At 41.9% G+C, this 16,514-nt stretch overlaps 2 protein-coding genes across 2 annotated transcripts in view; one reads left to right on the top strand and one right to left on the bottom strand.

The window, feature by feature from the left end:
- Positions 1–37, top strand: part of LOC115239489 (putative nuclease HARBI1) — a 1,391-nt gene extending 1,354 nt beyond the window's left edge. Inside the window, exon 3 of the mRNA XM_029814029.1 lies at positions 26–37. Within this exon, the coding sequence (XP_029669889.1) occupies positions 26–37 (12 nt within the window). The remainder of the gene's footprint in view (positions 1–25) is intronic.
- A 14,394-nt stretch (positions 38–14,431) lies between these two features.
- The window catches only part of LOC115239493, a 2,994-nt gene continuing 911 nt past the window's right edge, over positions 14,432–16,514 (bottom strand). Inside the window, exon 2 of the mRNA XM_029814038.1 lies at positions 14,432–15,574. Within this exon, the coding sequence (XP_029669898.1) occupies positions 14,783–15,574 (792 nt within the window). The 3' untranslated portion in view covers positions 14,432–14,782. The remainder of the gene's footprint in view (positions 15,575–16,514) is intronic.

The following is a 16,514-nucleotide window of genomic DNA, read 5'->3' on the forward strand; positions in this document are numbered from 1 at the left end:
TTTTTTTATATTTATTTTATTACAGCAATGTTATTAAAATGACAAAGAATTCTAATTCATATTAAGTAATATTAATAATTAATATTAAGCTAATTCATAAGCTTTTTGATTATCTGTATGTTTTTCATATTTGAAGTGGTTCTTTTTTCTAATGGTATGCTACGATGAGGAATGCTCTGATCACATATATAAGCTTCATCATTGATATCTTCCTCTTCTTTCTCATCTTTATTTTCAATGATAAATTTTCTCCTTGTAAATGTACGATCCATCTTTACAGCAATGTTATTAAAATGACAATGAATTCTAACTCATATTAAATAATATTAATAATTAATATTAACCTAATTCATAAGCTTTTTCATTACCTGTATGTTTTTTATATTTGAAGTGCTGGTTCTTTTTCCTAATGGTATGCTACTACAATGAGGAATGCTCTAATCATATATATAAACTTCATCATTGATATCTTCCTCTTCCTTCTCATCTTTATCGTCAATAATGAATTTTCTTTTTGTAGATGATGTACGATGATCCATTTTTACGTTATCTAAAAAGTCAAAAATCGTTGTCATAATATAAAAGAAAAATAAGAATTATATATATGGTGCTTACATTTGGAAAAGGATTTATTGATATCTTTAATCAACAAAAAGATTTTGCAATCCTATTAATATTCGCATTCTGTCGGTAATCCGGCATCCTCTTAAATCACGGTAAATTAATATCACTCCCTATAAAACATAATAATCGGACGAATATAGAAATTCAAACTTTAAAAAACTGTATACGTTCTCTCTTAGATGTAGTAATGGAGCTACAATTAACTTCTTTCAGCATTAGTAAAACCGATCATTTTAATGACTTACCCTGGCATTATGTACCCAGCTAACCATTTGCTTGCGGATTGTTAACAAACGGCAAACAATTCCCTGTGGAACGAAGCTGCCAAATTCAGGGCCTACTGTGTCCTCGAGTGCGCCCCAATTGCAACCAAAAGTTGAAATAATATCCTGATGTCAAATTGGGTACAACACCAGAGCAGATATGTCACTAGCAGTGCGACGACAGATTGACGCAACAAATCGAGAGCAGGTTTGTCAACCGCAGACCGACAACAAATTTGCGCCAAATGCCTAGCAGATCTACGGCAATTTTCGACGACAAAAATTAGATCAGTTACAGTATTAATATATAATAATACATATTAATGTGTTAAAACATATAGGTAAATTTAAATAATTTGATTTATAAAATTAAAGATTTTTTTGGACAGGAATTGCCCGAATAAGTAAAAATCGAACAATTATTTGTTCGATTTTCCAAAAATCAGTTCAATATTTGAATTATCCTGTATAGGCATCGTGTCAAAAATTGAACTGATAGAGATAGATATATTACAATATTATTAGTCACATTTTGCAGGCTTTATATACAACCGATATAACGATAGAAGAATATTTTAGTGATATTGAAGCTCAGATGAAAATAGTAATCAATATGAAGAAATATTAGATTTTAATAACGGACATCAAGATACAGACAGAATCATTATAACTGAAACTCGCGACAGCCTATTAAAACAATCAGACAATCACGTAATTTTTATCCACTTAAACAGGACTCCTTTTGATACAGGCGCCAAAGAATATCGAAAGAAGCAAATTTATTACCTAATTACCAAGATCTTATGTACAAAAAAGCCAACGTACAATCCTTAAATCACGGTAAATTAATATCACTCCCTATAAAACATAATAATCGGACGAATATAGAAATTCAAACTTTAAAAAACTGTATACGTTCTCTCTTAGATGTAGTAATGGAGCTACAATTAACTTCTTTCAGCATCAGTAAAACCGATCATTTTGATGACTTACCCTGGCATTATGTAATAGGTCAAATTCAAGGATACCTGAGAGAATTACCAGTTTGCATAACCATCTGTAAAAACTTAGTCCAAACTCCCCCTATCGAACAACGAGAAGCTCTCATAATTGAAAATCATTCTTTAGCTCACGGTGGTCATAAGGGCATCACTAAAACATACAATCGATTAAGATCTCACTATTATTGGAAAAGCATGAGAAAAGATATACAACATCTCATTCAAAAATGTCGTCAATGTCAATTAAAAAAATTAACAGGAATAAAAACAAAACAACCCATGGTGATTACAGACACGCCTGGTTCTGCATTTGATAAAGTTTCTCTCGATATTGTAGGCCCCCTTCCAATTACAAATACCGGCAATCAGTATATATTAACCATGCAAGATTTGTTAACTAAATATTCAGTAGCTGTTCCCTTAAAAGAAGCAACTTCTTTAGCCATAGCCGATGCTCTTACTAAAAATTTTATTTGCGTTTATGGTACGCCCAAGGCCATCCTCACCGATCAAGGAACTAATTTTTTATCTGCTTTAATGCGCAATCTAACGAAAAAATTTAATATTCAACATTTCAAAACTACCGCTTATCACCCCCAGTCTAACGGGTCAATTGAAAGATCGCACCATGTGTTAACGGAATATTTAAAAACCCAAGTCGAAAAAGAAAAAGAGTGGGATAACTATATCAATATGGCAATGTTTTCATATAATACTAGTGTTCATGAAGGCACTAAATTTATGCCTTTTGAATTAATTTTTGGACGTATAGCACGACTACCTTCTGCCCACATCCCGATAGATGAGAATTTAGAAATCACTTATCAACAATATCTAACGGATTTATTTAATAAACTCACTGATCTGAAAGACGAGGCGCGCAAAAATCTCATAGCAGCTAAAGAAAGAAGTAAACATTATTATGACCGAACAATTAACTTACAGAATTTCCGCGTAGGATCATATGTATTTTTATTAAAAGAACCGGCGAGAGGAAAATTTTCCGACCAATATACAGGTCCTCACGAAGTTATAGAAATTTTACCACAATATAATGTCAAAATTTTGGTAAAAAATAGACCCCGGGTCGTGCATATAAATAAGCTAAAACTCGCTGACGTTGAGCCAGGATGAAGAAACATAACTATTATCTTTAATTACAGATGTGTTGGCATCGCCAACGAATTACCATCCCAGGACAAAAAGCATCATTACCCTCATTAAACGCATATCACCACCTGCGCTTTGCATATTGTGCTAAGGTCCTAGGCTATCTTAAGGTGGATAATACAACTATTCTTTGTCAATCTTGTTATTGGCAATCATTATCTACCCGTCGTAAAATATTATACTTCCCCTTATTTTATCATTTCGTTTCAGACGGATTACGCTATCCAACAGTCTTTTGCGAATATTGTTCAAATTCTGTGTTAACACTATGAGCCCTGCGCGAATGTAACGATTGTACTCTGGAACATTTACAATTTATAACTATAGTAGAGGAAGCCGGAGAAGATATTAACGATTACGAGGATCCAATAATAATAACTGTTAGCGGTGAACAAATAGATTTTCCTTGAAATGTGCATAACTAAACCCCCTAAACGTAAAATACACCCTTTGTTAAAATATTTTCCAAATTTATATGACATAAAATGTGTACGGATAATATGTTACCAGAACAAAGAAGCCAATGATAAAATTTGTATATCTTGTTATGCACCTAGAGAATCAGAAATTTATGAGTTAGCAACAAGCCACGAATTTTTAGACGGAAATCCGAATCCTCGTAAATGTTCGAATTGTGGAAACAAAATAGTGTATATGCGTTGAATTTTGCGATGCGATAGATGTTTTAGCTCATACATTCAATTCATGAATAACTATAGAGAACATTATTCTAATGATATTGCATTTGTAATGTTTGACGTTACTACTCAAGAGATTACTAGTCTTTCCATTTATGAAGATGAACCACAGCTTGAATCGCCCACAGAATTAGAATCTTAACACTTTAATATCTCAATACTTTCAGTAGTTTTACTAGTTATATTTAATATTTTAGCTTTACTCGTTATATAATCCACAAACTTATATAATTATTAGTATTACTTTCAGATAATAAAATTGAGATGAGTTATCTAGTCATTTATATATGAAAAAGACTGTAGATTCTAAGTGCATTTGATCCTTATTTCATCTAATGAAAACCAATATAATCTATAGAACTTACCACTAATAGTAAATAAGGATCACGAGATTTTCATAAACCCATTTATTCATATAAAAAAAAATCTACAAAAATACAAAAAGAAAATGTTGATGCAAAGCGGAAGAGTTTCGGGCAAAAAGGACAGAAAGGCTTTAACAAAGAAGATAAATTTTATTTTCTTAATATGGCTGACTCGCCTCGTATTCTCGATTACAATACTCGCGCTTGAAGTAACAGGTGACTTGTTTGCACAGGATTCCCTCTGATACTCACCGACTAGAATCGATTGACTATACCTTTGATCGCGACACACAGAAGCCCGAGCAAGACTCGATACATCACGAGCATTAATACGCGCGAAACATAAAGGAATATGAACGCGACAAACACTTGCCTTAACACTACCGCCGTTTGAGCGCTTCTAAACCTCGCACATGCTAAGGCTCTCTCGCAACATTTTAAAACGCTCTTTCGGCAACGCCTTTGTAAAGATATCTGCACGCTGTGCCTCTGAGGGTATGTATTCTACTTGGATATCTTTTCTTTTAACTTTCTCTCTTATTGAGTGATATCGAATATCGATATGCTTCGTGCGCTTGTGGAACTCCGCGTTTTTACGAGCTTAATCGCACTCTGATTGTCCACGTATAACTTTGTTGCTCCGTCGCACTTGCGACCGAGACTTTTCAGTAAACCTCTGAGCCACACCGCCTCTCTCGATGCTGCTTCAGCTGCAACGTATTCGGACTCCGTCGTACTTAGGGTTACGAGTTTCTGTCTTTGAGAGGACCACGTAACCGGACCGTTCGATAAATAGAAGACATATCCTGTTGTCGATCGCCTAGTATCTATATCCCCCGCAAAATCTGCATCGGAGAAGCCGATGAGACCTGAATCGCTACTGCCGCTTCGATACTTTATTCCGTAATGTATCGTGCCGTTCAAATACGCGAGAATTCTCTTCACCGCGCGCCAATGCGAGACGTTGTGATTTTACTCACTGTATTTACCGCAAATGCTATGTCCGGCCTTGAAACTATGGCCAAAAACAATAGAAACCCGATAGCTTCTCTATACGTTCACCGTTTGTTCGTCGTTCTTTACCGGAAGAAGAGCCGTATGCGGATCGGCCGGCATACCTGTCGCTTTCGAACTACTCATCCCGAATCTCTTGATAACTTTTGCCGTGTACGCCGCTTGATGTATAGAAAGCAACTTAGTGTCTCTATTCCGTTTTATTTGTAATCCAACAAACACTTTCGCGTCGCCAATCGTAATCTTAAACGATTTGCTCAACTCGCTCGTTATGACGTCGAGAACAGCCTTCGATTCGGCCGCCACTAACCCGTCGTCCACGAACAACGCCAAATATACATCCTTGCTCTCGAATCTTCCGATAAAGACGCACTCGTCCGCTTCACTCGCAACGAACTCGTACTGACTCAAAAATTTCGTGAATTTTTGATTCCAGCATCTCGGGGCTTGTTTGAGTCGGTATAGTGACTTTTTGAGCTTGCACACAATGCTTTTCGTAACACTCCTTCTTCCTTCTCCCTTGACGTTGACTCCCTCGGGGATTTCCATGAAGATGTCCTCGCTGAGCTCGCCGTACAAGAACGCAGTTTGCACGTCAAACTGCAGAAGTTCGAGATCCCTCTCAGCCACCGTCACCAGCAGAACTCGGAGCGAGTCATAGCGTACGACAGGCGCAAACGTCTCCGTGAAATCGATGTCCTGCCGCTGCATAAAGCCCTTCGCACAGAGTCTTGCCTTGAACCTCTGATCATCGCTTTCGGGGTCCTTCTTGACTCGAAATACCCATTTTGAATCGATGATTTTTTGCTTCGGCGTCCTTGGAACGATTGACCAAGTTTGATTGTTCTCGTGTGCTCGAAGCTTCTCTTGAACAGCACGTGCCCACTGCGCGGCATCTGTGCTGCTCATTGCTTCGTCGTATGTGTTCGGCGCGACATATTCGGCAACATCCACTTCGAACTACCTTGGGCGTCGTATACTCGTTCGATCCCTCAGTGCTCGTCTTCCTTGTTCGTCCTGAGGTCGTGGCTGAGCCCGGTTGTTTGCAATCGGAAACTCCTCGACCTCAGTAAACTCGTCGTCGGATTCATCGGAGATCTCCTGAACCTCCTGCTGCTGCTCGTTTCGTTCTTCGGGAGCTTGTAATCGTGGTAGCACTGTCATCTCCTCCTCGTCGTGCTCCAAAATCGTCCCCGATTTCCCGATTACTTCGTTGAATGTCACATTCCTCGACACACTTATTTTCTTCGACTCGGGGTCGTAAACTCGATAGTTGGCCAAATCATCCTGATAACCCACGAACACTCTCGGTTGCGCGCGCGTGTCAAACTTTCTTGTGAACTGTTTGGGCACATGGACGTACGCTTGAGATCTGAAAACGCGAAGATGCCCTAGATTGGGCCTTTTTCCTACCCATAACTCGTAAGGTGTAGCCGCACCGCCTGAGGCCACCGTTCGATTCAACACATAAACCGCTGTATTTATCGCTTCGGCCCACAGAAAAATCGGCAGATCCTTCGAGCGCAGCATCGTTCACGCACTTTCCACGATGGTTCTATTGTTCCGTTCTGCTTTCCCGTTTTGCTCTGGCATATGCGGCGCGGTATTCTCTTTCTTGATACCGCGTGCAATTAGATATTCGTCCATTTTCGCGTTGCAAAATTCGCGCCCGTTGTCCGACCGGAGGATTTTAATAGACTTATTGAATTTATTCTTTACAAGCTGCGCGAACTCTTTAAATTTATCAAAAATATCCGACTTGTGTTTGACAAAGTACACGTGTCTGAAACCAGTCGCGTCGTCTCGAAACGTCAAGAAAAACCTTGCACCACCTAGTGAGTCAGCGGACATCGGCCCTTATCGCGATTCCACGTGGTCGCCGCCGCCGGGTCAACCGGCCTTGCTCTCGTTCCCTCAACGATATCTCGAATGCCATTTGTTGTAAATAATGCCTTTAGCTGGAATTTCCATGCTTGAAAATTCGTTCTGTCAAATCTCTTGACGTTTCTTGCCAGGATGTCGTCTGACATGACCGATACGAATTGCTCGCACCTTCTCTCGGAATCTTCACACACGCTCGACCCGCGATGGCCGTTGCGTACCGTTCTCCACTATTCGCGAATTTATTTACCCGAAAACCTTTCTCCTTTCATGCCAACAACTCAACGCAGTACAGGTGGTCTGGGCCCATAATCTGTTGATGCAAAGCGGAAGAGTTTCGGGCAAAAAGAACAGAAAGGCTTTAACAAAGAAGATAAATTTTATTTTCTTAATATGGCTGACTCGCCTCGTATTCTCGATTACAATACTCGCGCTTGAAGTAACAGGTGACTTGTTCGCACAGGATTCTCTCTGATACTCACCGACTAGAATCGATTGACTATACCCTTGATCGCGACACACGGAAGTGCCCGAGCGAGACTCGATACATCACGAGCATTAATACGCGCGAAACACAAAGGAATATGAACGCGACAAACACTTGCCTTAACAGAATCTTTCCTCTCTCGTACTTTTATTTCCTAACACCTCTGTACTCCATCTTGCCCTTCGAGACACTGTCAGAATCTCGAGCGACAATGTATACATTTAATTCTTATTCTTTTAGCTCTTCCAGTTCCCAATCTTCATCACCGAAATAATCACTGTAATCGTCATAGGGTTTGAGCTCGAAAAGTTTTCGAAGGCAAAAGATATCATTAAGCGGAAATATTTCCGCCCACTCGCGGGCCTCTCGGGTGTCACCCCATAATTCTGCAAGATCTTTTCGTGCAATCCGCCGCAACATACGCACCCTCTGTCGATGCCGTATATTTACAAATCCGTCTATGCGGACATCGATGAGGCACTGTAAATATAATGTAAAAATTATAATACACAATTTGCACAAAAGATGTACACCACAAAACTACGTACCCACGGTAAAAATGCAGCCTTTACAGCATCTAATATCTTTTGATAAAATTTGTTTGCTTGCCGCGACATATTAATCATCTCTTGAGCCATTTTTATACTTTCTTCACTTCACTTCTTTCAAAACTACCTCACGAACAGTCAGACACTTTGTGACGGACATACCGGGATAGACATTGTCTCGATTAAACATTTTAGAGTAGGGGATGTATCACTTTACGAAGAACGCTTACTCTCAGCTCTTGATAAGAAAACAAAAATTAGCATGTTTCCACAGACAACTATTTAAAGTCTTTTAAATATGAATAATATTTTATTATAATATGTAAGCCACTATCGAACGGCTATTGAACGACTATCGAACGGGTATTGAACAGCTTTGAACAGCTATCGAACGGCTATCGAACGGCCATTAAACGGCTATGAACGACTATTGAACGACTATCAAACGGCTTTGAACAGCTATCGAACGGCCATTCAACGGATACGAACGACTATCGAACGGCCATTGAACGGCTATGAACTGTTATCGAACGGCTATCGAACGGCCATTGAACGGCTTTAAACGACTATCGAACGGATATGAACGACTATTGGACGACTATCGAACGGTTATCGAACGACTATTGAACGGCCATTGAACGGCTATGAACGACTATTGAACGACTATCGAATGGTTTTGAAGGGCTATCGAACGGCTATCGAACGGCCATTGAACGGGTATGAACGACCCTCCATATGTATATTATTAATATCTCCTTTCTTTTTAATGTTGGTTTTCGAATTGCATTTTTTACATGTTTCAATAATTTTATTTTTATATTTTTTATTGCATTCTTTACATATTGATGTCATACTGTTGCTCATATTGATCAACAACTACGTTTTTTATAGAAATTGTAACATAATTTTTTTTTGTGTTTGGCATTATATTTAGAATTTTCTTATTTTTCTGCCCGTTTTCGTATTTAGCTCTTTATATCAATAAAAAGTTTCTAAGGCTTCTAGTTTCAAAATCCATCTTAGAAATAATTTAGAATCATATTTCAAATTATGGAACAATATTGGTACAAAATTTGGTAATTTTAGTTTTAAGTTGCAGCTGTCATGAGCTGCTCCACGATAACGATCTGTGTAGTGATCGTGATCTCTTACTTTTATTAATTTTTCATTAAATTCATATATGGACGAATCCGCTTGGAGGCATTTAGCCAATACAAAGAAGAAGAAGAAGACATAATTCATCATTTTGTTATAGTAATAGTTTATTAATAAATTTATCTAATTTGATATGCCATTGTAGTTTAAAATGTCTAGTCATGTATCGTTTTGGAACTTCTTTAAAGCATACATCACAAGTCATTTTTTCATTTTGAAGTTTTTCACATTCATAGCAGGTGTAACTGATTCCATATATTTAAAATTATTTGATTTAACAAAATTACAATGTGGTTTATTAATTTGACATGTGGAACATTTCCTCTCCATTTATTATATAAAATTTTTATTAAGTCAACAATCAATCCTTCATCACCAAAAGTGCTTACGAAGTGGTTAGATCCTTCTTATTTATCCATTGGTTATGTGTATTATTAAGGCCTAGCCATTTAACATAAACTTTATTTCCTTTTCTTTTTAATATTTTTTCAACTAAATAGATGTTAGATGGAATTTTAGCTTTTTGCAGTTCTTGTTCATAAAAAGTTCCTTTAATCTCTTCACCTTTCATATCTTTAATATGATAATATGGAGGTATGTTTTTAAAAACTTTATCTATTACAAATATTTCAGTTGACCAATTAGGCGTATATCCTTTTTCAAATATATGCTTTAATTTATTAATTCTTACATAATCATCAACTTTGAATTGCGTCCTACAGACTAAGCCTTTCGGGCGCCTTTCAGGCGCCTTCTCATGCAGTTTACTAGTTTTTTCAAGCGGCTTTTTAAAGGTTTTACCTAAATTAAGTCCTTCGGGAGTAAAAGTGACGTTTAGGGGATGCAGCCCCGATGACCTTGACCTTGACATATATTGTCATCATTCTATTAATTAAAATTGTAGCAATATATATACAAAGTGTTCTAGAAGTATCGCATTTCCTTTCGTAAATTGAACAATATACACATTCAAGAGAACAGAATAAGAAGAAAAATGCGTGACTTGCAGAACGTTTGGTATATATTAATATGTATCTCGCGATTGCTAAAAAAATATAATTTTTAACTATAAGATAACACGGTGCAGGTGCAAAAATGTGCATATAGTTATCAGTTTGTCGTAACGTATATTTATTGTAAATAAAAATTATATGTATATTTATTGTAAATTGTATAATTTACAAAAAATTATTGTAAATTATACAATTTACAATAAATATACTGCGACGACTTTTCCTACCGTCTCGCGGCTGAGCGATAAACGCGGCCGCCGACTCGTTCTCTCCGTCGCGCGGGTGTAAATTGCGCCGACGAACAGGAGCTAATTCGCCGAACGGCAGATGCGGAATGGTCATTGACAAAAACGGGAAAACGGAGAAAAAGATCCACGCCTCTTTTCGTCTTTTCCGGGGCCGTGTCACGCCATCGGGTGCAGGATTGCAGTCCCTCCGTGGGGACCGGATCCGTACGGGCCTGAGTCCTTGCGCGAGGATTTTCTCGCTGTCCCGTGCGTCGCGCATCACGTGTGCGGGTCCTGATCCTATCGTGACGTAGCCAGACGTTAGATGCTTTGAATTCCCGGATTGCTGGCTCCTTGCCCCTCTAAGGTCGTCCTGGATCGCCGATTGTATTTTCCGTAATGTTTCAGCGACTTTCCGCTCGTTCTTCCGATGAGGCTCCCAACTCAAATCATCATACAAAAAGAAATAATAAAGTACGGTTCTCGCAATTATTCGACTGGCGCGGCCCTTTAGCCCGCGCTTTTTGATAGGAGAGGGACTCGGCGGACGCGCGCGAGACGGCAACGTCACACCCCCCACTCCCAAGAGAAACCGTACCGACGCCCATCACCCTCCGCAGCCACTATTCCGAATCTCGAATCGGACGTCGGAAAGCGACCGGAACCTCCAGAGTAAAGGCCAAAGCACAAAGCGGACAATTCACAACACATTCGAGACAACAAGATTAACGCGCCAATTCATCGACGACATCCAGCCACTCCGCGCATTCCTGGATGAATGCCCGGAAGCTCATCTTCCGGCTGTGTCGCGATAATATTTACTCGACCTACGGAGTAGATGCGACAATATAGGGCTTCAAATCTTTGACATGAATTTTTCCGATCGCTCTATCTTTCTGGTCCGCGATCTCGTATACGACAGGTGATAAGACCTTCGCGATCTTAAACGGACCGTGGAACTTCGTGGCGAGTTTCGCTGAGATGGCATGCGCTGCGGATGACAATACATGCTGTCGCTTCAGCACTTGATCGCCGACGACAAAACGCCTATCGCGCCTACGCAAATTATAATATCGCGATTGTCTTTGATGAGCGGCTTCTAAATTTTCTACCACCCAGTCTCGCAACGCTTGGATTCGCTCCATTCGCTCTTTCCATTTCGCGGTCGCGGTTTCCTCGATTTCGATCTCGGGCTCCGGCCCCTCTCGCTTGGAGCTTACTGACGGCGGTTCTCTACCAAAATTTAGAAAGGCGGGCGTAGCCTGCAAGGACGTATGATACGCAGTGTTGTATGCGAATCGAAATTTCGACAAATGTAAATCCCAATCTCGATGATCTTGCTCTATAAACGCCGTAATCATTGTTTTCAGTATGCGGTTCACTCGCTCTACGGGATTCGCTTGAGGGTATTACGGCAGTACTGTTACGTGCGCGATACCATGCTACGCGAATCGAAATTCCGACAAATGTAAATCCCAATCTCGATGATCTTGCTCGAGAAACGCCGTAATCATTGTTTTCAGTACGCGGTTCACTCGCTCTACGGGATTTGCTTGGAGATAATACGGCGGTACTGTTACGTGTGCGATACCATGCTCTTCCGCGAAAGCTTTTACTTCTCGATTGATAAATTCTGTCCCGTTATCGGTCAAAATTACGCGAGGTGCTCCCCATCGATTAATAATCAAATCGTCGATAGCCTCTCAGATCTTTTTACCATTGGCCTTTCGGAGCGGGCAACATTCGACCCATTTTGTAAATAGATCCTGCAAAACCAGAAGATACGCGAATCCACTCCGAGAGGCGGGAAAAGAGCCCATAATATCCGCGGCTACCACTGTCTACGGCGTTTCGACCTTTCTCCGCCCCATTAAGCCAGCGGGTACGTTCTGTTCGACTTTAGTTCGTTGGCAAGTATCGCAACGACGGGTATAATTTGCGACTTCCCTAAACATACGCGGCCAATAATATTGTTTCGCGACTCGCTGATACGTTTTCTCGGTGCCTAAATGACCTGCCTGAGGGATATCATGGCTCGCTCAAATGACGTCAAGACGCGAATTTTTCGGAAGCACACGCTTCCATTGCTCCAAATCGTCTACTATCTGTGTTACAACCGGGTTCGGTTTCCGGAAATACAGCTGATCGTTCTTGATTCTCCATCCCGGATATTTTCGTGGCTCAGTTTCGACATTTCGCACGCGGGTATCGTACCATTCGTCGCCCGTAATCGCGACGGCACACAATTCCTCGGCGGACTCATACATTCGCGATAACGCATCGGGAACATGGTGTAGCGCTCCTTTGCGGTGTTCGATTACGTAATCGTATTCTAATAACTCGAGAGCCCATCTCGCTAACCGACCTGTCGGATTTTTTAAATTATGCAACCATCTCAAACAGCTATGGTCGGTAATGACTCAAAACTTATAGCCTTCTAAATAGGGTCTGAATTTTCGAATCGCCCACACGACTGCTAGACATTCCTGTTCGGTCGTAGAATATTTCTTTTCCGCCTCCGACAATGCGCGGCTTGCAAATGCGATAACGTGTTCAACGCCTTCCGATTCTTGAGTTAATACGGCGCCTAAACCGACCGAACTCGCGTCTGTTTGAAGGACGAACGGTAACTCGAATTTTGGACACGATAACGTAGGTGGTGAAGTAATGCACGCTTTTACCGCCTCGAATGCCAATTTTTGGTCATCCCCCCACTCCCAAGAGTAATTCTTCCGGAGGAGGCGCGTTAACGGTTCTAATTTCGTTGCACATTGCGGTATGAATCTCCTGTACCACGACGCCATGCCGATAAAACGTCGTAGTTGCTTAATATTCTTCGGCGGCGGGTACTCGACAATCGGCTCGGTTTTATCGGGATCGACCTTCAACCCCTCTTGTTGTACTAAGAACCCAAGATATTTAACTTGAGATCGACAAAATTTGCTCTTTTCGGGATTAATAGTTAGACCGGCTTCTTTTATTCTATCTAACACGCGCTTCAACCAAACGAGATGTTCTTCAAACGTTCGAGTCACGACAACAATATCGTCTAAATATGCAAAAGCATGCGGTTCCATTTCGGGTCCTATCAAGCGGTCAAGCAGACGTTGAAAAGTTGCCGGTGCTCCCGTGAGACCAAACGGCATTCTCGTGAAATGAAACAACCCTTTGCCCGGTACCGTAAACGCGGTAAGCTCGCGACTATTTTGTTCTAACGGAACTTGGAAGTAGGCTTGACTGAGATCGATAGTCGAAATGTATCGGGCGGCTCGCAATTTATCTAAGATCGCGTTCATGTAAGGCAGTGGATACGCGTCCTTTTTCGATACACTATTCAATCTACGAAAATCGAGACAAAAACGATACGTGCCATTCGATTTCTTAACCATCACGACCGGGCTAGACCATTCGCTTTTCGATGGTTCTATAATTCCCGCTTCTAACATTTTGTCTACTTTCGCGTAAATTGCTTCCTGAATTTTTGGTGACACCGGGTAGTAACGCTGTTTAATAGGCGCGTAATTTCCGACATCTGTCCGGTGTTGCGTTAAATTCGTCACGCCGGGCTTGTTCGGATTTCCCACGATTTCCGATTCGAGAAAATTTTTCAACCGACGCTCTGCCGTAGCCGATATCTCCACTAATCCGCAACAGATAGGCGAATTTCTGCGCGAGTTACGAGTTCGCGGTCGTCCGCGCTTATTCGCGATTTTCGGCAAATGCGTTCGGTTATCCGCCGTAGGCGGCCGATTCGCCCCCAGCAAGGTACCCTCCGTCTTCATGGCGGCTCTTCTTGTCGGCGCGCCCTCGCTTTCCGAGGCGTTTACGCGGAGCGACGGATCCCCCCGTCCCGCATCGAACTCGTATTCCATAGTCGAGTTTTCCGAAAAATACCACCTCTTTGTCGCGAAATTTACACCAATTCCAAATATCGACAGGAAATCTACTCCGATTATACACGATAATGCCAATGTTGGTAACGCATAGACTTTTAATGATTTTACTCGATGATGGAGCATAATGGGAATTTCGATCTCCCCCTTTATTCGCGTGGTTTGACCCGTAGCCGTTGTTACGCGTTTGCCGTCCGAACTTCTAAACCGCAACTCTAATTCTTTCACCAACTCGACCGTTGATGGTCCGAGAAACGTACGACTCGATCCTGAATCCAATAACGCGAGGACTTCCTTCCCTAATATTCCGACACGTAAAAACAATAACGACGATTCATCACGACAACCAAACGCACTATACGAAAATTCACACTTATTTGACACGACACGAATAGGGGGTTTGTTTAAAATAGGAGTCGGGTTTCCCCCGCGAATCGACTCCTCTACCCGTTTCCCGTACAGTCGGGGCACGTACGTAATGTTACTTCGGCGCGACCGCAACGATAACAATGCTTTCGCGGCGCGGCCTCACAATCTCGCGAGAGATGACCGATGCCATCACAATTCCAACACTTTGCTGTAGAGACGCGCGACGGTCGTGTTCCCGTCGGTGTGGATCTTGTCGATGACGAACTCAAAGCCGTAGATCCCGTCTCCGACGTCGAAGTGTTCGCGGCGCGGTCCCTTCGTCGCTTCTCCTTTCGCGATCCGGCCCCCGAATCCGTGGAGCTAGCGGAGGTATTCAGCGCAGCGATTGTATCGTGCCGATTCGCGTGACGACTAGCATTTCGCGGAGATCGATACGCTAAATCGGGAAATAATGATTTTTCGGGTGTCGGCGGCGCTCGATAGCGGTGCGCTAATTGGTGGCTGCCTTCCACGCGAGTCGCGACGTCCTCCAACGCGTCGAGATCTTCCACCTCGTCCCGGCGCATGGCGATCTGTAAACGCGGCAACAAATTGCGGAACGCGTAGCTAACTTGCTCGGCGTCGCTCCAGGGTGGTGCCAACCGGTCGAACATCGCCCGTAGACATGTGATATAATCCGCCACGGACTCTTGTTCCCCCTGGGTTCGCCTTATTATTTCGTCGCGAAGAGCGAATTGGAAATCGGGGTCCCCGAAGCGCGTACGCCACGCGGATTTAAAAGTCGCCCACGTAGTTAATCGATTGCGTTTACCGCGGAACCAATGTAGCGCGATACCAGACAAAAAGAATGGCAAACAGCGGAGAATGTCCTCATCCGCGACCGGCACTAAATCGCGACCGCGGAACCAATGTAGTGCGATACCGGACAAAAAGAATGGCAAACAGCGGAGAATGTCCTCATTTTCTACCGGCACTAAATCGCGACCTTCCTCAATTCGCATCAAAAACGTCTCGGCATCTTCCCCTCGAGTTCCCGAAAATTTTAAGTTCCATTTCCGCATGACATTATACGCGGTCGTCGCGAAATTTTCCGTTGGCCCGCGCGACGATTGAGGTCCGGCCGAACGCGGAGTACGGGGAGATTGCGACGCTTCCCGCGCCCCTCGATCCGCCATGGGGCTATCCGGACGAACCGGTTCCTCCGGAGGGAACTCCAAATGGTCGTGATCCGACATTTCGTCTTCTCCTTCCGCGAAAGATAATCGAATCCCGGTACGGTCGCCCCGCACGTGACGCAATAAACGAGCGGTTAAAATCGAATAATTTCCTTCGGTTGGAAGTCTTCGCCTATTTAATTCGTCGATAAGTTGTTCGTGATTTAATACGAAAACCCACTCGTCCTCGGGATCTATAATCGAATGTCGCCCCGCACGTGACGCAATAAACGAGCGGTTAAAATCGAATAATTTCCTTCGGTTGGAAGTCTTCGCCTATTTAATTTATTTAATTCTTGTTCGTGATTTAATACGAAAACCCACTCGTCCTCGGGATCTACACGACTCATACGGTCTTCTCGACTTTCCTATTCGAAACGTAAACACACGCGACCGTTACACGACGAAAATAACACAGCGAATACCAAAAGAACAAAAACGATATCTCGAACAAAGAAACAATAATAATACACGAAAATATGAGAGCCTTGTTTTCGAACCTCTCGCAACGGTTAATTTCGAATTTATATTCGAGACGAAATTTAATAATCTTTCCCCAATAAATATTTCCTGTTACTCTCGAAGACCGAAC

The sequence above is a fragment of the Formica exsecta genome, unplaced genomic scaffold (genome assembly GCF_003651465.1).
Source record: "Formica exsecta isolate Colony F162 unplaced genomic scaffold, ASM365146v1 scaffold383, whole genome shotgun sequence".
Taxonomy (NCBI): domain Eukaryota; kingdom Metazoa; phylum Arthropoda; class Insecta; order Hymenoptera; family Formicidae; genus Formica; species Formica exsecta.